We start from the raw sequence: 22,822 nt of genomic DNA, 5'->3' as shown, positions 1-22,822 counted from the left end.
ATTTGTTATGTGTTTTCTAGTTGATCTGATGGAGGATTGGAGCATCTATCTTAAAGCTCTGTGACTACCTTTTGACACCGTGGACCTAACTTTTGAACTTGAGTGTATCAGTTTTGGAATAGTTTGTGCAAACATTTGTAAATTGGGCTCTAGGAATTTTTTCGTAGTTGAGCTTGAGTGAGAAATGAATTCAAGATTTTTCAAAAGTGTTTTCATTGAGGGTGGCACGGATGGTGCAGTGGGTAGCACTGCTGCCTCACAGCAAGGAGGTCCTGGGCTCCAATCCTGGTCGGCCGGGGCCTCTCTGTGTGGAGTTTGCATGTTCTCCCCGTGTGCGTGTGGGTTTCCTCCGGGTACTCCGGTTAACTCCCTCAGTCCACAGACATGCAGGTTAGGCTGCTTGGAGAGTCTAAATTGCCCATGGGTATGAGTGTATGAGTGTGTGAGTGAATGGTGTGTGTGCCCTGTGATGGACTGGCAACCTGTCCATGGCCTTTCGCCCAATCTATGCTGGGATAGGCTTCAGCCCCCCTGTGACCCTGTTCAAAATAAGCGGGTTAGGATAATGAATGTTTTCATTGAATGCATTTTTTGTCAAAGCAATGAAAAAACATCCACAGTTTGGTCCACAAAAAAAAAAAACGTGGTATCAAAAAATGCTTGTTAGCAATTGTAAAAAAAAACCTGTAATGTAGTTAAAATCATTAGCCTATTTATGCCTGCATTCTACATAGAAATAAATCTCTTGTTTTTAAACACGCATAGATTTTGATTGCACCAAATAAGAAATTAAAATAAGAAAAAAAGATGAATGCCTAAATATTTATGGAAATGCACATGTTTGCAATTAAATCCGATCATATGCATATTTTGTGAATGAGGCCCATTAGATTCTGAGGCAAATAACATGAGCTTGGCTGTGAAAAAATTATAATCAGCAAAAAATGTATAAAGAGAAATTGTTTTGTGAAAAACATTTTTCTTTTTTCTTGGAAACGTACTCATTTGTACCCAAAGAGTACTGTACATCACTGTACTTTCATGGTACATTTAGGAAATTTGATCCTTAAAGAACAAAAATGTACTTCCACGGCGACTACTTCTGAGAGTGTAGGAGACAACAAGGATTAGACAAACATATGCTGTAGATCAATTATTTCTTGTCCTCCTAAGAGGATATTCTTTCCACAGCTTCACCAAGGTGGCTTCTCCAACACAGAGTCACGTATCAACAAATTCACATTAAGGATTGACTTAAAGTGAACTGCACTTTGACAAGCAGTCAAACATTATCAGTTAAAACACTGAATATTTTACTGTATCACATTTTCATGGTGAATTACACAAACCATCCCTGAAACATTTCTGCAACATATACAGCTAGAACATTCAGGGGGCAGGCTGCCGAAAACATATCAGGGAGATGATATAGATCTTGACAACCCAGGAGGCACAGGCAAAGGAACTGTGTTGGGTGAACCTCTGTGTTGGGTGAACTGTGTTGGGTGAACCTCTGTGTTGGGTGATCTGTGTTGGGTGAACCTTCATGAGGAAGCATAGGGTAAAGGAAGCACTGCAAAATAACGAGAGGTACCAGCAGGAGCAGAAAAAAGGAGGGGAAGAGAGGATATCCCTCCTTTTGCAGTGTGGAGAGAGATGGTGGCCGTGTGGTGTATGGGCATGTAGCGCAGAGACAGCGATGTAAAGAGACATGTCCAGACAGGCGAGAGGAATTACACTGATAATCCCACCAAAGAAATAGGGGAGGGACACAGAGAGGGAGAGACCAGCATACTGTACTCCCAAACCCACACATCCTGTCCTCTCTTACCAGTAGAATTCCATCTATCACTTTCTGTTCTTGTCCTCTGGGAAGCGTAGGGCTCTTGCCTCATTGCGCTTTTCATATATTGTGAGGAAGTTCAGATCTGTCCGTATCTCTTGAAACTGGTCAAGGTTTTGTGGTCTTTCCCTGTCTTCTCTTTTTCGTCTGTTCTTTCTGCTCTTTCTCGTTTTATCTTTTCTTTCTTTTACCTCTTTCTCTCAGTTTAGACATTAAAAGCTGAACTTAGTATGTACTACTTATCGGTTTATCAGCAATCAATATCTGCAGCCCGAATAATGAACATTTTTAATTCTGAACTAAATACCCTCTCCTCTACCTCCTTCAACCTTAAATTAAGTGGAAGTGTCCAAGTTTTATCTAAGGTTTTTAATTTGTATTTAATTAAGCTCATAGAGTATTTTTAATTCAGTTTTTTCTCTCAACTGAATGCTCAGGTGTATTCATGAGCCTGGTTCGCCACAGCAACTGCTTAATTTGTTTTTGGGAAAGCATCAACTTGGGAAAGTGTACACTCTCTGGGGTTATCACTGCTGCTGACGTTGATGCCACACACCACAAACAGACAGACACACACACTCATACATGCACGCGTGCGCAGACACACACACACACACAAACACACACACACACACACACAGGCACACACACACACCCTGTCAGTATGATGGATTAGCACCATTTTTCTCTTTGGGCTAATTGCTGTCCAGAGGTAAAGTAGAATACTGCCTAGCTCGCAACCCGGGAAGGTCTTACATAACAATGCTGCACTCCCACTGAATCCCTCACGAAGGAGAGGAATCTACAAGAAAATCCACTTCGTCAGCACTAACAATGTCTTTGCTACAGTGGCTCCTTAGGGGCCAAACCTCTGTTTACCTCAGGCACTGCATGTCAGCTTTTTGGCCCTCACTCAGCTTAAATTACATAGAGGGAGAAAACCAGCTTTGGGTGGCCCCCTTGCAAAACAGGAAGTCTATTGTAGCGGTTGACAGGACATACGCACCTTAACTTTCGAGACATTTATTATTTACCGAATTACACACTCCTTACTGGCCTCTTGTGTCTCAGAACATTTATGAGGCATCCCATCCATGTAAAAGAAACAGGAAAACAAATGATTTGCCTCTTTGCAAATACTGAGCTCACCTGTGTTCTCTCATCTAAATGATGTTCCAAACAGTTTACCAAAGACAATCAAAAGCCTAGAATCAAGACTAGATGCTGAAAGCTTTCTTATACCTACACTAACTATTTAGAAGCAGCTGAGAGGCCAACTGTCCAATTACTTCCAATTAATCTTCAACCATGTGTGTGCAGTAAATAGTTTTTCAGATATTGATATTTTATAGGACTAGTACAAAATTGGCTGAAACTGCCTTCGAGGGGGCCAAAGTGGAAAAGGTAAAAAAAAAAGTTTCAGATTACACCATTGAGTTCCGGACCCTGGCGGCCTTGGCTGGATGGGGCCACACCGTGCTTCATTGTGCCTTCTACAACAGACTGTCTGACCACCTGCAAGCTGCCCGCTACTCTGGACGGACTCATAGACCTGGCCATCCGCGTGGATTCACGTCTGAGGGAGTGATGAGCCATGAGACGCACTAGGGCACCCAACTACCACAGAGCTACACTCGGCCCACGTCCCAGTCATAAGCCCCTGATGGCGAACCCCAATCCTGAGCCCATGCAAGTCAGCCACACCAGGCTGTTACCACAAGAAAGAGAAATACCTATTTGGCTCTGTCTCTACTGGGCCGGATCTGGTTATCAGGTCTGAAACTGCCCGGTAAAAAGAGAACTCCCATCAGTGAGCGAGCTGGTCCTGATGGGTGCCTCTATTGATCCAACTCCCTCTACCTCCCGATCCACCCTGCTCGCTGCTATTTCCTGGAAGGGGGTGCGACACAAAGTACGGGTTCTCATCGACTCAGGAGCCAATGGCAATTTCAAGTGCCCCACTCTGGTCAGTCAGCTGATAGTACCTACCTACACCCTGACACAAGCCCTCCGGACAACCGCTGTCACGGGTGCCCCCTGGGCCGAATTGAACACCTTCACATCACCTATCAGCCTCCTGATCTTGGGGAACCACCAGGAGGAGGTCGCCTTCTTTGTAATGTCACCCCTGGTTCCTGTGGTTTTGGGCAGACCGTGGCTTCTACACCACAACCCCCAGGTGGACTGGGTCCAAGGTACCATCATGGGCTGGAGCCCCGGCTATCATGAGTCCTGTCTCCAGTCGGCCTCAGGTCAGTTTACTTCTGCTCCAGTGTCCGAAGAAGCGCCTCCTGACCTGTCCCCGCAAGTCCCGGGCCTGCTCCCTGCCTCCTCACCGGTCCTACGACTGCACCATTGACCTGCTTTCTGGCACCTCTCCCCCCTGGCATCTCTCCCCCAAGGGGCATTGACTACCGAGGGCTCAATGACATAACCATAAAGAACTGCTACCCCATCCCGCTGATCTCCTCTGCCTTTTCACCAAGTATTTCACCAAGCTAGACCTGCATAAGGCCTATCGCCTGGTTCGCATTCGCAAGGTGGATGAATGGAAGGCAGTCTTCAACACCCCCAGCCACCACTATTAGTACCTGGTCATGCCCTTCGGCCTCACTAATGCTCCTGCAGTCTTCCAAAATCTGATTACTGAAGTGCTGTGAGACATGATCTCCAAGTTCATTTTGTATACCAACTCGAGAATCATCTGTTCGTAAAGGCTTAGAAGTGTGAGTTTCACCGCTCTAAAATCCAGTTCCTCGGTTTTATTGTCTCCGAGGCCAAATCGAAATTGACCCTGAGAAGACCATGGCTCTAGTCAGTTGGCCCCCTCCGACCAACGACAAGAAGCGGTAACGTTTCCTGGGGTTTGCCAACTTCTACCAATGCTTCTGTAGGAACTACAGCTTTGTTGCCACCCATCTCACAGCCCTAACTTCCAGTAAGGTTTTCTTCTGCTGGGCCCCTGATGCCGAATTGGACTTCGAGACATGCCTCATCGGACTTCAACACATACCCCTCCATTCCGTCTGTCACAACCTTGCCCCCAGATTTATCGGCCCCTTCGCCATTACCTGTGTCCTGACCTCATCCGTCATCAGACTTTGCCTCCCACTTCCCCTGCGCCACAACCATCCAGATGTTGCACGTGTCCCAAGTTAAGCCCTATGTTACTTCCCAGCTTAACCTACCTGCCAGACCATTGAGGGCAGTCCAGTCTACACCATCCGCCGACTGCTCAAGATGCGTCCCCGAGGCCGCGGCATCCAGTTTCTGGTGGAATGGGAGGGGTATCGGCCTGAGGAGAACTCTTGGGTCCCTTTGACCCCTGCCTCATCAATGATTATTTTCTGTCGATCTGTGTTTTTCTGTATCTGTATCAGCGTTTCGCCTTTGTTTCCCTCTGTTTTTTTCTGTTTTCTGTTCATTCATTTCATTAATTTGTTTCACCTATGTCTCACGTCTTGATTGTCATGCACCCCTGATTCTCGTTTCCCTTGTTATCTGTTCTATTTAAACCTGTCAGTTCTGTCTGCTCATTGCCAGATTGTACTGTGCTCCTGCCATTCTCTCCAGCATTTTCTCTGTCTGATCTGTCTGTGTTTTGAGCCTTTTTGTGTGGCTCTACCACCGCCTTTTGGATTCTCCTTCTGTTCTTGTTTAACCCACTGAGCTTGGACTTTGTGGTTTGTGATTTTGGATTTCGTTTTTGTTTGTCTGCCTTTTTAGACTGCCTTCTCCTTTACAAACTTTTGCCTGTGATAGCGACCATGTTTTGGATTTCCCTTGCTGTGTCTGTTAGCACCGGTTACGAACTCCTGCCTTTTGAACTGTGTTATCTTCAACATCCCTGTTTGCCAGCTTCTGATCTTTCCCTTTTCTGCCTGCTTACCAATAAAGACTTTTGTAGAATCAGTTTGCTTCTGATTCTATTGTTCTGAGGCCTGACACAAAAGCAAGGTCTTGTCCCCCCTGGCACTTCGGAAATAGATGGAGTCAATGGGTTTGTGGAAAATTGTGTTAGATTTTTGCAAAAGCATCACATGCCAAAATTCTATCCTAAATGAACTTAGAAATAGGGAATGGAAACATGCCACTTTCAAATCAATGCTTTTTCATTATTGGAAAAAGGCTACATTTCAGTTTGAACAAGGATTCTCATTTGATCCCATTCAATCAGGTTGTCCAGTTCTTTCGTAGAATCGACCCTCGGTCTTAATGAGCAGGCCTTGCATATTGACTATTTAAAAATTACAAAGGGGATCACTATGTATGTTGTAAATCACCTTTTTATTATTAAATGTGCAATTATTGCTATTATTATCAATACTCCTAGATATTATTTGTCAATTAATCTAAATGAATAGTCTTTACATGTGGAGAGACAGTGGATTGGAACCTGTCTTTTAAAAATAGAATATATGTACATTTTTGGTCAATTTAAGTGATTATATTGTGGGAAATACTGACAGATGGCTTCTTAACAGAATTGCTTTTATTGACTACTGGGGTCCCATGGCAGCAATTAGTGCTGCAGGCTGGGACTCTATCAGGGGTCTGTGATAAGGAGGGAGGGCCTTCTAAACCAGTCCCACCACCACAGAATAAATGGGAGAAAGGGAATAGGCTATTTTCAGGTCAGTTACACTGCCCTAGCATGAGTGGTTAGATGGAAGATGTTCTTCTTTTTTTCAAGATGGCTGTTCTATCAAATTTGACAAACTTGGTTAAAAATAACCAATGGACCATGTGGACCTGAATTTAGGATTGGCTGGTGAGGGCTACGAATTGAACCTTACGGCACAATTACTTATTTTTACAGTGAGAGGTCAGAGCCTTCTTCCTACAGACAAAACACAATTGAACATACAGTACATGATTTGCAAAACACAAAATTAAAGTCATCAGCCAAAACATGAGAACAAAACTACAACATTATTTATATAAACATTTACAAATAAATGTAATCAGGTTCTTTTAGAAATTTAATTAGATGAGATCCCTGAGAGGACCAATACTTAGTTTCCAGAAGACTGAGTTTCAGAGACTTGTAGTTTATACCAGGTGTATGGAGCACAGTATCTAAAGGCAGTTTTCCCTTTTTTGGAATTTTTTGTTACATCAGCACAGGGGCGCCTGCAGTTTATCTGTCTTAGTACAAACCTTGTGTGTGTGCAGAGCGGTGGGGGAGGGGGGGGTTTGATAGAATCAGCCATCGTGGTCGGGGACATTCCAGTCCAGACCTTACAATATATTTCAAAGCCAGACTGCTCCAAAAACAGGCACTTGGCAACCATATCCTACCACTACTATATGCACGCAACACAGCTTGTTTCCTACCTATTTGCAGTTGGCCCTTCATCTGTGGCATCAAACTGCCTCACTTTCCATTTTGATGTCATGATGGATCATCCGTAATGCCAGTTCATAAAATAATGTGTCAGTCAATGTACTCCGTAAGTAGGCCTGTCAGCAAATGATGCAAAATGCAGAATGAGTGTTCCACAGAGGCGATCGACACAGTTTTATTGCTAGGATGGGAACAGGATTAAATACTTTTTTTATGTACAGATGTGACGGTACGCGCACTGTGCATACTGGCATACAGCAGCAGGCTCTACTGCATCAGCAATTGAATCTTTTGTCAATAACACTCTAATCACATGTTTGTTATCTTTGCACCCAGATCCAAAATTAATAAGCCTGTGAAGATAACATGGGAGTTTGCTACATATGGCCTTACAAATGAAGATAAGTCAATGCTGCTGTCTAAGATAAAAAAAAAAGCAAAATACAGTGAAGGGGAACCTTATACATTGCCAACTGTTTGTCAATCACCAGGCCGAGTGTCCCCGACGTTGCTGCAGCACTAAAATGATTTTTGACATTGCTTGTGACTGTTGCGACTGCTGGGAGATTTATCAATCCTTAGTAATGAGAGCCAACGTGCACGCCTCTATTCCTATGATGTGTTACAGGATTTTGCAAAAAGTAGCCTTATACCATAAAGTATGAAGTAAATCTACAGTCTAAACTTTTTTTTTTAATGACACACATTAATGTAGAGCAATAATCTTTTCCTTCTGTGATTTATATGAATTGAAATAGCCTACGGATTAAATGAATGCATAGGTATTCTACTCCGAAGAATGTAGTAGGCTATTTAGTATTACAATCAAAAGATCAGTATAACGTATGACAGAATTAGACCAGATTTTTGGCAATGTCTCATTGTTGCTAATTACTAATAAACAGCTACATATTTGTATGTTTATGTGTATTGCAGAATATTGGCCTATGCATGTTAACAATAGCCAATTGGCAAATACTGGGAGACAATGTCTAAGTGCAAAAATACAGATTTTGGAACACGCTGGGATCAAATTCTCAAATTCTTGGGATCAGATGTTTTTAACAGCCCCTGTCAGCAGTACTGATACCCAGAGCACCTTCCCCGGTTACGGTAACATCAATGACAGGTGCTCGTAAAAGACTACATAGGCTACAACATATAGTACATCGACCAAAACAAACTTTTAAATAAAAACGGACACACAGTAACCGTGTTATTTTAGTAATGCATTTTGAGCTCTATTTCTAGCAAGGTTCTGTTACATTAAAAGCAAACAATCATGTTCTTTCTTTCTGTGATGGACTGAATTAAGTGGTTAGAATGGATCAATGTCATTCACTTGTGGGCTGTTCCTATAGCAGCTCCTATGGCAACTTCCCCTTGGTTTTCCCCAATCACTGTGGTAACAAGATATACCACTTTGAACTGCAGTCGGCTTGAAAGGTGCTATACAAATGAAGCTGTTATTATTATTATACTAAATAAGGTAATGTCAGTGTCCTTTTCACGGAAAGGCTCCAGCGATCCAAATGCATAATCATTTCTAATTCTAAAAACGTGCTAACTTGGAGAAACATTGATTGAATATCCATTGTTTACTTAGAATTTCTCTGGAGGAATTATCATGGTTGTCCGTTTCGCCGTTGCATACTCCTACAAAAAAATTACTTGTACATAGGAATGCAATTATTTACGTTATGAGCCCATGAGGATGAGCCCATGTACGGGCTAATCTGACCAGTATCGGTAATCCATCCCCATCCGTAAACCAAAAATATAGTATAACTTCAGCTCCGCCTAGAACCAGCTAGTGGTATGGTATTGAAGTAACGACTGTGGAAACATCTTTGGCTCCGATATAGAGGGCATTTTCGTTGACGTGACCCCATTTTATATCAGTGAACATCTAAATATATTCTACAAAATATTTCATTATTATTTAGTATGCCTATACATAAGGAAATAAGGAAAAGCCTGCTTTTGAATAACAAATAGCATGTGAAATTGTGGAATGTGTTTCACTTGTTGATGGAGCTTGTGTATTTCACAAAAACATCAATCAATGGACCTCAATCAATATATGAGTATACAAGATTATTTAAATTATTGTACTAATTCTTTACAATCTTTGCGACCTGTTGCTGTCTGAGGAAAGCAAAGGGTGAGGGAGAGTTAGGGGGAGAAGGTGGGGCGAAGTATTGTATACTTTCGTAAGCAAAATATAGTACTTTACATGTCATAAGATCCATAATATCAATTAGTTTCCATGTATCCTTTTGGAGTCTCCAAATGTCCTTTTTTGGAAAACTGCCTAGGCATATCTTAGAAAAAAACAATGCAGAATGCTTATTTTTGTATTTCTAAGTGCACCAGGCACCGCCACAATAATCTATATTCACTCAAAAACAGAAAATCTTTTCAGTGAGAAAAAAATCTTCCACTTGCACTGTGTTTGAGCTTCAGTAACTTTGTTTTCGTAAAACCTAGAGTGATTCTTTAGGGGTTATCTAGGAATACCCCATTGAGATTGAAATCTCTTTCGCAAGGGGACCTGAAAACTGATAGATTTTAGAATTCAAGCACTTGTTGGCCTACTGCTACAGTTAGCCTACTGTTACTCCTAATTTTATTATATTTAGCGCTTTTTGTGACAAACACCCAGCTGTAATGATCAGTATTCCGTCATATTTTTCCCTTAAAATTCACCAGAAGTGAACATTTGACAACTGTTCTTTTAATATATTTCTTCATTCTCTAGCTCCAGTATCTAGGTTTGATTCTAGGCTTTTGAATGCCTTTGGTATCTGTTATGGGTTTTTGGCAACATGAGGACCAGAGTTGTGCCAAGGAAGTCAAGGAAGCCATTATGAGGCTGAGAAATAAGAAGAAAAAGAAAACATTATCATTATTCATTGCTTAATTTCAAATCCAATGTGCATGAGTACAGATCCAAAATAACAGAAATTTTACCACTGTCCAAATATTTATGGACTGCACTGTACATAATATGAGCAGTATTTTGTATGTTTAAATCTGTTTAATTGTGGCCATTGTATGATTCATATAATTTTGTCAGAATTGCGCCAAAATATAAATAAAAGCTTATTTATATTTTGGAATTTGGAAGAAAAAAAGCATCTTTGTTTCAGCTGGCTATCACCCATGAAGGCATCGAAGCAGCTATTCTCTTGGCCTGATGAGTCATGATTGCTTCAATATTTTTACGCATTTTAGTCCACTCCTGGTTAATTTTTATTTACAAAAAATATTAAGGCCAAATATTCTGCTTGAAGCAAGAAAGGTTCTCAAACTAAACACAGAGCTGCAACTAATCCACCTGGATCAATTGGTCTGGCTAATTGAGTAACAATTAAGTAACAACTTACAAGTAACAATTTGAAGCAAAACCATTCATATGAATGAAATCACCCTCCAGTAATTATGTTTGACACCTAAAACTTGGGAGGTAAAGTAGTCATGTGGCACGCTTCACTAAACTGAGTTATGGTGTGGGACTGGAGATTATCGATCCTTGTCGTTTCCACAGTTCCCACAAGTCATTTTAAACCAGCTGAAAGTGCTTTTTGTGAGTGGAAAATTCATGGTTGTGAAACTTCTTGGATTTCAGAGTGCTTGAATTTCTTTTTATTTATGTTCTATGTGATAGTAGTCTCTCTTGTTTCTTCAAATAAAAACCAAATTCTTTTTCATGAATTGACATCAACTCTATTTTGAACGGCTGTACTCTCCCTTATGACTTGGTTACTGTGTATGTGTGTGTGTGTGTACATGTATGCATGTGTGGGGGGTGAGGGGGGTGAGTGAGTTATCCAAGAAGTACCTTGTTATTTTTTCATACCATATACTACAGATGTATTGTGTTCACTTGCAGAATGATATTTAAGCTCTTTGAAACAAAAAATCTAAGTCATCATCAAAAAGGTCAATTTACAGTGTCAATTTACTGGGTAAAGCTTGCTCCTGGGCAGCCAAAGTCCAGGACAGCTTGTCTGGAGAACCACCTGGTGCTCTATCAACCTGGAACTGATCAAACAAACATCCGCATTACATGCATATAATATATATACTGTGTTTTCATACACTATTGTAACTTCCTTGGCCTGCCACCAACCCCCTCCCCCCTCCTGTGATGGCCTTTTTAGCTGTCACTGTGCTTTCTTCCTCATCGGAAACAAAATGACCAGATTATTTTTAAGGAACTATTTTGGGTTGGGTTTCCATGGTAACGCAGAGGGGGCGATGTGAGCAGTGTAGCCGGTGCCTGACGGTAAACAGCTTGGAGGAAGTGCCGCTTTGGCATCCCACCCAGCGGCACAGTGCTAACAAGCCATGCCCTCCACAGATCTCTTCACCTTCTTGTTGTGTGTCACTGTGCATGTCTTTACTACAGTCTTTACTGTCACATTTGTTTGTTTTTGCAGTTAAAATCAAGAAATACAGCCAACAGTATTTTGATACACAGTGGGACTCAATTCTGCAGGAGCTGCTGCAACCTGAATACGAGTGTTCCAAATGTCCATGCTCCAATGTTGTTTTTACTTGTGTTTAAGCCTTGCTAACCTCAAACCCTGGACCAGCGATACCCTTGTCTGAAATAAGAGCATTCTTTAAAACCATCTGTAAGTTATATACTTACCAGTGTTCTTTTCCCCCCAGCGCTCCTGTATGCAACCATCTTTGGGAATGTCACCACCATCTTCCAGCAGATGTACACCAACACCAACCGCTACCATGAGATGCTCAACAATGTGCGGGACTTTCTCAAGCTCTACCAGGTCCCAAAGGGCTTGAGCGAGAGAGTGATGGATTATATTGTGTCCACATGGGCCATGTCCAAAGGCATCGACACTGAGAGGGTGGGTGTCCTGTTATGTTATCCAGTTATGCTTGGCAAGCTTGAAAATTGAGCTGGTCAAGTTGGTCATAAGCTGGTCTAGCTGGGTATGAGCTGGTTAACCAGCATTACCAGGCTGACCATGAAGCTGGTCTATGAGTCCATGAGGGGTATGAGTTGGTCAACCAGCTAGCAGCTGTTTCAAAGCATATCTTCAGCTGGTCTAGCTGGGAGTTGGTCTGAACTAGTGAAACAACTAAACTCTGTTGACCTGGGAAGTGCTCAACAAGCTACCAGCTGTTTTAAAACAGGAGCTGTTTTTTACAGCAGGGTCCCACATGTTTGTCATATAAAAACAGCATGCTGTACTTTGATATTGAAAATAGTTGTGACTGCTGTGGAGGTGGATTGGCAGCAAACTTGGTGGGATCAGCTGCAGGGTTTGGGGGGTTGGCTGAGAGGTCAGAGGTGTAGTTTGTAAGAAAAGGATTATTGGGTCTCATGCAAAAACATTTTTGTATTTGTATCATAAATATCTCTTACTGTTTTCGTAAGAGAGGCTCATACATCCCACTTCGGATTCAAGAAATGCACCTAACTTCACAGAACTGTCTAAATGAAGACACTAAATGAAGTCCAGCAGTCAGGCAGGTTTGGCAATGAGTTGTGGATGGAAGCTTTATATATTTGACGTCAGGAATGTGCGCATCCTGCGTGAGTGTTATTGACTCTGGTAAATAGGAGTGGCAGTGGGATACATCCATATTGATTCACAGTTTTGTTTAACATTTTACTGCAAGTGTTCTTATAGAAACAGTAATGTGTCCCCCATATTACATTTCATAGACTGCCTTGAGGCTGTGCTCAGCAGAGGTTAGTAGCTAATTAGCTAGATGGTTGTTATTCAGATGCAGGAATAATAATCCTGGAAATGTGCTGTTCTCCACTGAGCTCCTACTGTTTCTGTACAGAGGATCGCTTTCAGAGGTCTCTTTTCTTAATTTGCCCTGAAAGTGCTATACAGCTGAAGGCTTCTGTACTTCCTTCTCCTCGAATAGAAATATGCTGTATATTATAGATACAGTATTTGTGCATGCATATACAAAAATACTGGCAATTTATACACTATACACACAAATTTACATGCAATTAAATGGTTACAAGATTGTTACAATTGTTCATTTTAGTTTCGCTTTGAGTTTCAACAAATTCTGAAATTTTACATTATGAAATTATGTAAAATTTCAGGACAACAGCATGTTTTCAAATGATTTCATGTTTTTCAGGCAACATGATAAAATTAATTTACACCAGTGGTAAAGGTCTTTATGGTACATTCAGCTCCTGCATTCATTCTTGCTTCCCACATCTTTCTCTAGGACAGTGGTTCTCAATCTTGGTCCTGGGGGACCACTGTTAGTTTTCGTTGTGAGCACAATTGCAATCCCAGAATTTCAGCAAGCTGACAGTTTTTCTTTATGTGACAGACGGTCCTCCCCATCACATTAATTAGACATGTTTAGAGGGATTATTTACCCTCCTTAGCCACATTATGTCAGAAATCACTGTGCATGCCATGACAGATAAAAGTCCCATATTCACATTGTGCTGTATTGTAAGTTATTACATAAAGAGTTTTTTTGTTTTTTTTAAATTACTTATCAAATTAAAAACCATAGTTTCCTAGTCGGTGAAAATGTGGACACCTGGTCAACCATTTTGTAGATAATGGAGAATTCAAAGATAAAGCAAATGATAATGAGCCAAAACAGCATTGTGTTAATGTTTAAGGAGAAAATTCCAAAAGAATTTAAATGCATGTTATTATTATTATTATTATTATTATTATTATTATTATTATTATTATTATTAATGGCATTTGGCAGACGCTGTTATTGAGAGCGACATACAGTTGATGAGACTAAGCAGGAGGCAATAGCAGGGTTATGGGCCTTGCTCAAGGGCCCAACAGCTGTGCGGATCTGATTGTGGCGACAATGGGGATCGAACCCCCAACCTTGCGTACCCCAGTCATGTACCTCAACCACTACCCGACAAGCTGCCCCACATGTGTCCAACAACCTAATTATTGATTCACCTCAGTCTTCAGTTGAAAATATTTATTACCTCTTTTTGTGTATTGTTTTATGTATAACACAATAAGCACAATGTGAATTATTTTCTGATATAATGTGTCTTCAGAGGGTAAATAATCCCACTAAACATGAAAAGTCTCTAATTAATAAAAAATGAACAGCTTGTTAAAATTGTGGGATTGAAACAAAAACAAGCATACACATGGTTTCCCAGGACTGTGTTTGAGAACCACTGCTCTAGGAGGTTCTCGATGGTAACAGACATTTGTATTATAAAATTTATGGACAGCTAGCGGGGTGGTTAGCGGGGTGGTTGGCACAGCTAGCGAAGTGGAGTGCAGTTGCACCCCCTAGCTGTGCCAATATCAACGATTCCATAATGTTCCATAATGCTTTTATATAATGGTTACTGCATTTATCTTTTAAAATTACAGAAGAAAGACAAGCTTTAAATGAATGTATTTTTAATGGAGCTATGTTTATGGTAAATGTATTCTTCCAATGAACAGTAGTTTATTGGTTGCTAATGTTAGCTAGCAATAATATATCCCCACTGCACTAGCTAAGTAATGTTTGCTAGCAATAATGTATCCCCACTGAACTAATGTTAGCTAAGCAACGCTATTGGAATAATGCATCCCCACTGCATTAAGTTTAGTTAGCTAGCTTGCTAGTTTATGTTACACCTGACGACACTGACACACAAGTCATTTGTCATTCTTGTAGACTGCCAGATAATGTGCAGTTATTGAAATAACTCAGAGCGTCGTTGTGAGCCATCATTTGCTTTGCCAGGGTTTGGTGGTCTTGGTGGTCTTGCTGGTATTGCGATCCAAGGATGTTTCCGTTCTTGTATTTTTTTTCATACCTACTCCTTTTCAAATCCCAGAGAAGGTCGATGGATAATGTTAATTTTGGTTACAAAGTAGATAATGTGATCTACAAACAATATTAAAAGATATGAGAACATTCCATTTAGCCGTGTATATCGTGGATATTGGCACGGCTGGAATAAAAACGGACTAATAGAGACAATGAACTGGTCCTATCCGTTGTATAATAGCCGTTTGTGCACATTCATAAAGGTGTGAATCCTAGGACAGAATATCAGTGGCTGTTCCCCATACATTAATAATATCAAAATAAAACTGAAAGGCATCATTCTGGAGGTGGCCTCACAGCAAGGAGGTCCTGGGTTCGAATCCCGGTCGGCCGGGGCCTCTCTGTGTGGAGTTTGCATGTTCTCCCCGTACTCAGGAGTCTTCCTCATACCAATCAGGTGAACGCTCTTATGTTTCTACTTCACTAGTGTAAGTCATAAAGAATTAATCTACAGTAAAGGGTAGTTTCAGTGAACCCTAGCGTTTTCATTCAGCTTTGAAAGACGAGTGATTCTATATTTCAGACTGTTGCAACAATCTCATCCCGCCTCTGGGAGCCTGTGAGATGGGCAGAACTTAGGGGGCAGTTGTACCCTTAAGTTTCTGGTAGGCTTATCTTAATCTTATCTTAATGAACTTATTTTACAGTTCATACCAGTATGTTTTGGATTTAGGCCGATGTGGTGCTGAGAAACATTTTGAGATGAGACATACAGTACTGTGCAGAGATTTCCAAATATTCATTTTCCAAAAGATTTAATTTTTGTATTTAGTTTAAAAACGTAACATTAATTACTTTTTATATAAAAACTTGATCAAGGCTGTCTGAGATCAAAAGCAAGGAGCGAACCAAAGCCTGCTGAAGAACTGAAGAGCAGTTGAAATTGTACTTCCCTCTAGGGTCTTTCAGCGAACTTATCCCTGGTTATGGGTATGCACTTTGTTGTACGTCGCTCTGGATAAGAGCGTCTGCCAAATGCCAATAATGTAATGTAAAAGAACTGTGGCAAGTTCTCCAACATGCTTGGAACAGCCTCCCTGCTAATTGTCTTATAGAACGACAACGTTGGCTATCTCAGAGAAGTGATGCAGTTCTAACGCCGAAGGGTGGTCACTAAAAATATTGATTTGATTCAGTTTTTAACTATTCTGCCAAATTACTAAAATTTTACGTAAAATGTATAGTACATTTATTTAAGACCTTTCATTGAATTCTTTTTGAAAGAATCTTATCTGTGCAGAATGTTATACAGGTGCCTAAGACTTCGGCACAGTACTGTAGCTGTACCTTCACCCAGAGAATGAGGGAGAGTGCTGCTGGGTGGCTCATCCTACAAAGCTACTTGGTTCCAGTATGTGTGTGATCCCCATGGTCTGGTATTATTTCCTGGCAATTTCAGTGCAGACTGGCTGGCAGCCCTACTGTGCAGGCCATAGTTGCTCATGACCTCACCATGAGAATGACGTTTTAGCTCTGATGGGAATCTGTGGAGTCAGCTGCTGGCAGCACATGCTTGAAAAGACCACAGGCTTTCCGTAACAGCGTAATGTTGAGACAGTCTTATATGACTGGATAACTGAAATGGGAAGAAAATAAAAAATGTGTTTTAAAAATTGGTTTCCAAAAATAGAACAAATAAGCAGTCATATTCAGACAGGTGCTGAGCACAGAAAACCAGTGTGTGCCTCTCAGTGAGATTCATCACGTCTGCTGCCCACACAAATGCGTGCCACTCGCTTGCAAGCACAACGTGGCAATGGAGCATTTACTACTCCCATAATAATTTAACCACCCCCCCCCCCCCATTTCAAATGACCTCACACTCACACAGCTTCATATTCACAAAAGCTCTGATTGGCAAGGAAGTTCTGTGCAAAACTTCCAGGGTGTGATATGCGTACAAGTAATAGGACTGGGAATTTGGATGAGGTTTGGTTCAGCTAAGTCCTTATTGCCCCACAAAGTTTAGTATCAAGAAGGTGCTCTAAGAAACTGAGCTGTTGCTCAAGCCAGTTGTCTGCCTGTGCAGTGTGGAAGCTTGTCATTCTGTTTGTGCAGATAGCAATTGGCTCAGCTTGATAGGACAGCAGTTGTCTCCTCTTGGTCTTTATCACATTACCATGGCTATAATCTTAAGAGTTAGGAGCCTCTCATCACAATAAACTGTATCACATTCTATATTGGTTAATTGTCCGATTTAGTAAGGTGAGCTACTGGGTGGTAATTACTTTAGACGCTGATGTGCAGGCTTGTCAGTGTGGAATCGCTGAACCTTCTGTGTTCCCTTACAGTGACTGAACAGTGACTGAGCATGAGCAATTATTGCTGCTTTAATGGAGAGGAGCATGAAAGAGTGACCAAAAAAGATTCTAGATTTGTGATGGTGCTGATGTAAGTGACAGCAGCTCTACCACTTCTTTCTCAGAAAATTTCATGATGAGAGAAGATCGTGTTGCGGGTCCATGTTTGGTCACAGGGATTCAGTTGCAGGTGCTTGATCACTTCAACATGGTACACCCTGCCAGTAGCAAAGCTCACTCTCTGGGTGATGCTGTGGCTAATTACACCTTGCCCATGAGACCGCCAGTCATAGCCAGTACTTAGTATGAATATCATTTCATAATGCAGGGTGAATGACTGTAGTCGAGCTGGACACACCAGCTGAGAGCCCTGAAATAATAAGCCCATAATCTCCCAACAACCCTAACCCAAACACTAGGAGAGACCGGTGTCTGGAATGACGCGTCCCCTATCTCTGCAGGTGCTGTCCTTCTGTCCCAAAGACATGCGGGCAGACATCTGTGTCCACCTGAACCGCCAGGTGTTCAACGAGCACCCTGCCTTCCGGCTGGCCAGCGACGGCTGCCTGCGCTCACTGGCGGTGGAGTTCCAGACCATCCATTGCGCCCCTGGGGACCTCATCTTCCACGCCGGCGAGAGTGTGGACACCCTGTGCTTTGTGGTGTCGGGGTCACTGGAGGTCATACAGGATGATGAAGTCACCGCCATTCTGGGTAAGCTGCTTTGGATATCAGTTTTCAAGATTTCTGTTTATTAAATTCACTAATGTATTCATTTAATGTTGAGCATGAATTATACAGTCAATGTTACATTTTCTTTTTTATAGTGCAGGTGCTCTTGCCCAGGCGCCTGATCTAATATGTAGACTGGAACATGTAAGTTGTATGTTGACTTCAGTAGGGGTATCTGGTGACCCAATAAAGAAGAAACAGAGACCCTGCCCTCAGCCCTAAAGATGGTCTTTCATCAGTAATGGCAAATAATGGTAACCCCAACCTCTCCAATAATGTAGCTGGGGATATCTTCCAGTATGGAGTATGCAGGGTTTGCACTGAGTCCAAAAGGGAATATATCGAAATGAAAATAAGTTATTTTACGGGAAACCTATCGCACTGCTTGTAAAATTCTCTGTGAGTGGAACAGTTGATTAGGTTATCAGACCATTCAGGTTCCACTCTCCAATTTGCCAAGCCAGCACACAGGCAAAGGGATTTATATGGTCCTTTCATAAATCACTGAGAAACGGATGCTTTGTGTTGCCATTTTTATAAAAAAACTGCACAGCCTGCTTTTATTTTATTGGACTATTATGTGCTCATAAAATTAGGTTACGAGCAACTCCAGGCAAGAATGTTGTTAAATTCCACCTGTAAACCGTAGTTGTTAGTCTCATACAGAGAAGGCAGATTGGTTGTCACCACTATAGCCTGGGTAATCTGACAATTCTCAAGTAGTGCTCTGTTCCACACCTAAAATCTCACCCAATCAGCTTTAAGCTTTTTGCATCAGCAGTAATTGGTTTCACTGTACAAATCCATCATTGTCCATGAAATAAGAATAATCAAAAACAGATGTGAGGTAAAATAAAACAATCTGTGTACAGTAAAGTGTACATTATATGCAGCCAAAGTCCTCTGGTGGAAAATATTGGCTAAATGTTTATTTCAAAGTGATTGGAAATACTGTGAAAGGGAAACTAGGTACTGTTAATATTTGATCAATTGGACTCGATTGTCCACTAATTTAATTGCATAAGTAGATCTCCCCTCACAACCTCAACTTATTTGTTGCAGTAGTTAAAGTAAATTGACCCACCCCCACTGTAATAGCCAATCAATTTGATATATAAGCTTCAGTTTATGATATTTTTTTATTTCCTTAAGAGTGCTTATGCAGTGGTTTTGCATAATCCAACTCCTTTGCAACGTGAGTAAGTGTGGATATCTCTGGAATACTGCAATTATAGCTTGTCAGAGTTATGGACTTGTCACAGTTATGCACACCATATGGAGTTACCACTTGGACATACGTACATAGCAATAGTTCCCTGCATTGTAAATAATAAAGAGGACAGGGCATGGAATAATAGGAATCTGTGAATGGGATAATTGTAATCTGAGCTCCGGGGGGATTCCAGTCCGATCCAAATGAGGTTTTACTTTAAGGTTCAGTGACGCATTTATGGAGTTGCACACCATTGTCTATTTGTCTACAGAAGAATAACATGAGCAATTACGATCCTTACCGATGACGCAGGTTTCAATTTGTCTTCTGGCTAAATTGCGCTTTCTTCCTTTTTAAAACTTCTTTCTTTATCACAATCAACCACAATTTTCTCTCCTCCCAACTTGGAATGCGTGATCACATTCCTAAGCCAGTCTTATCACTGCAGTATCCTGACAACTGAGCCAAAGCAAGCCCACATCCCCCAGCTAAAAGTATACTGCATGCTTCTTTTCACTCTGCATTTCACTGGTTGAGTCATGCAGGCATTGGTTCAGAGGACTATACGTCACATGGAAAACAGATTGCAGTCACCTGATAGACAAAAGTAGTTGCTCTTGTGGGACGAGAGATGGGTAGTCCTAGTGAATAAAAACCCTCCCTCCTGGTTGATGCTAAGTCTAATTATGTTCTGCCCTGTAGTACCCTAGAGCTCTGCGATGCTCTGCCTATGATTTACTTTCTTATGGGTTGAATCTTAAACAAGGCTGGCTCAACCGAGACTTTGATATGTTCACAAGCCCTGTAGAATTAAATAAAAGTAGAAAAATGTTTGCTTGCTTGTTTGTTTGTTTGTTTGTTTGTTTGTTTGTTTGAAGTTGGCTGCCTCGTCAGCCAATTGTGCCTGAGGGTCTATGACTAGGACACAGTTAGCCTTGTTCCTCTGTGGCCATAGTGGATTTACATTGAGGTCACTAATATACAGGTTCCTCCAGAATGCACCACATGCCTACAGGCTACCAGCTGTAATCAGTCAGATAGATCTCTCCTCCAGCGGTGCAGTAGTGGTTTGTGGCCTGTGGGGTATAACATATTCAATGACTCACAGGCAATTGCTTTGGATCAGATGCAGGGCTCCTGCTACACCTGGGTAGCATGGTGATAGATTAGATTGAAATAGTAGATAGAACACGTGAGAAGGAAATAAATTGTTCCACCAAAAAACCTATCGAAATCTTGTTACGCCACAATGATACATTTTGGATAGATTCTACTCACCACCACCCCACCATGCTCAGTGTGTTTTTCTAGATGAGATTAAAAGGAAGTGATGTAGAGAGGCTTTCCCTGGCAGTACTGCACAGATCTCTGTTCTCACTTCTCTGTCAGTGCACAATAATTAATTTAGCGATTGAAGCTAGCATCTCATGCCGATTCACTGGATGTCACCGTTTAACCCCATGTATTTTTTCAACTTGCACCTGAACAGCAAGGACGTGATATGTTTCACAGTGTGTCTGAATGCCTTAAGGTGCACCCTTTCTGGCTAGTTTAAATCTCCTATTACTTCACGGAGGTAAATACCTTCAGCTAGGCCTTTTTAATGGTAGCATATTCACCATTTTTTATAACATTTGTTTTCATTTGGGATATGAAAATGTACATCCACATGAGCTTTCATATTTGTCGCAGTCTCGTATGTGTCACTTTGGCATAGAAAATGTAGCATATTCCATATAATGTGGAAGATACAGTAGATGTGATCTCTCCTATTAACATTTCCACAGGGATCAAGTTGTTGTAGTATTACTGTAGCTGGTTGTGCGTAGTCAGAGACCTCAGTGATTGTTAAAGTGGGCTAAAGTGGTATTTGTAGCTGCTCATAATCCATTAACAGTTTGCCGTATTAATGAAGTCACTGCCACAATAACATGATGTGAAGTGACATGATAATATGCTTAATACCAGTTCAGAGGCCTTGTGATCTGTATAGTTGGATAGTCAGTCCACGGCATTTAAACTTACATGCTGCTTGTTTGCTTACTGTAGCATGCAAGTATTAAAAAAGATGGATTAAAGAAATGTGGGCAATTGCCTTGGAAAAGTCTTGTCCTTTTGATGTGAACTTTTATATCAGCCTCTTTCCACTATGAGCAGTTGGGTTAAGCTCAGACCCAATGAGTAACCCAGCCTCAGGCATACCTTAATATATACATAATATATCACCTGGTGGTGTTTCTGTGTATCACACTTCCCATGATACTTCCCAACCTGCTGTTATCAAACATCAACAAATGTGGAGCTCTGACCATCAGTTTTTCCTTGATTTATTCTTTCTCATTGTGCGCATCAGCCTTCTTTACTTCCAATTTCATGTTGCCTCAGCCAAGAATTGCATTGCATAGCCTCAGTTCTAAAACCTTGGAATGAGTGATCTAAGGAATGGCCATCTAGAATAAAGTCAAGTAGTATGCTTCTCATTTGCATTCTTACTTTTTCTGAGCACTTTTGAGGGAGCAGCCAGAGAATGCCCAAAGGTGTATAATTGTCTATGCAATTTGAATAGATAGCAGAAGATTTTAATTTGCCTTCAGTTCTATTTAATTTCATGAGTGGTATTTTTTCCATACCAGCAGGATCAATTTGTTCAAATTACTCTCACCATGAGTGGCAATGGCAGTTCTAAAAATGAGAGAGGCTCTGAGCCAATTAGGCTGCGGCATGCCACTGATTTCACCATGCCACTGATTTCACTATCCCAAATTTACAGAAGACGTTTTCTGTTATCTTTTCCTGTGATAACTATAAGAAGGATTTCAGGCCAATAGAGAAGGTGTTCCATCCATCCATCCATTATCTTAACCCGCTTATCCTGAACAGGGTCGCAGGGGGGCTGGAGCCTATCCCAGCATACATTAGGCGAAAGGCAGGAATACACCCTGGACAGGTCGCCAGTCCATCTCAGGGCACACACACCATTCACTCACACACTCATACCTACGGGCAATTTAGACTCTCCAATCAGCCTAACCTGCATGTCTTTGGACTGTGGGAGGAAACCAGAGTACCCGGAGGAAACCCATGCAAACACAGGGAGAACATGCAAACTCCACACAGAGAGGCCCCGGCCGACCGGGATTCGAACCCAGGACCTCCTTACTGTGAGGCGGCAGTGCTACCCATATCGAAACAGGAAAATTATATTAGCTTCACCTTCTTTTGAACACCCTGGGAGATGCTCTTGTTCCCACTCTGTCTGTGGAACTGCCCCCTGCCTTTACTCTTGATTCTAAAAATGTGTTGATTTTCTGACTGCTGAGGAAACCCCATAAAATGGGCTCCAAAATGAGTGTAGCAGAACAACAGAACCAGCCCAGCTTCATATCTCCCTATATAACATTGTTTTATTGTGCTGGTATTGTGTAGTGTAATGGGGTGGTCACAATTTACAGATTTAAGTGTTAATCTCACTGAGAGACAGTTTTCAGTCTCTGTTGGAAAGACTGTTGGGGTGCTTTCCAGCTCCTGTTACTTGTGAAGTCCCACAAGGA

The 22,822-nt window shown here is 41.5% G+C and overlaps 1 protein-coding gene across 1 annotated transcript in view; it reads left to right on the top strand.

Annotated features, from left to right (window-relative positions):
- LOC133128835 (potassium voltage-gated channel subfamily H member 5-like) overlaps nucleotides 1-22,822 on the top strand; it is a 104,411-nt gene that overhangs the window by 50,470 nt on the left and 31,119 nt on the right. Inside the window, exons 9-10 of the mRNA XM_061242641.1 lie at nucleotides 11,871-12,070; nucleotides 17,788-18,040. Coding sequence (XP_061098625.1) covers nucleotides 11,871-12,070; nucleotides 17,788-18,040 — 453 coding nt within the window. The remainder of the gene's footprint in view (nucleotides 1-11,870; nucleotides 12,071-17,787; nucleotides 18,041-22,822) is intronic.

The sequence above is a fragment of the Conger conger genome, chromosome 5 (genome assembly GCF_963514075.1).
Source record: "Conger conger chromosome 5, fConCon1.1, whole genome shotgun sequence".
NCBI lineage: Eukaryota > Metazoa > Chordata > Actinopteri > Anguilliformes > Congridae > Conger > Conger conger.
The sequence above is the reverse complement of the archived record's forward strand: the minus strand, read 5'-3'. Positions and strand labels throughout refer to the sequence as shown.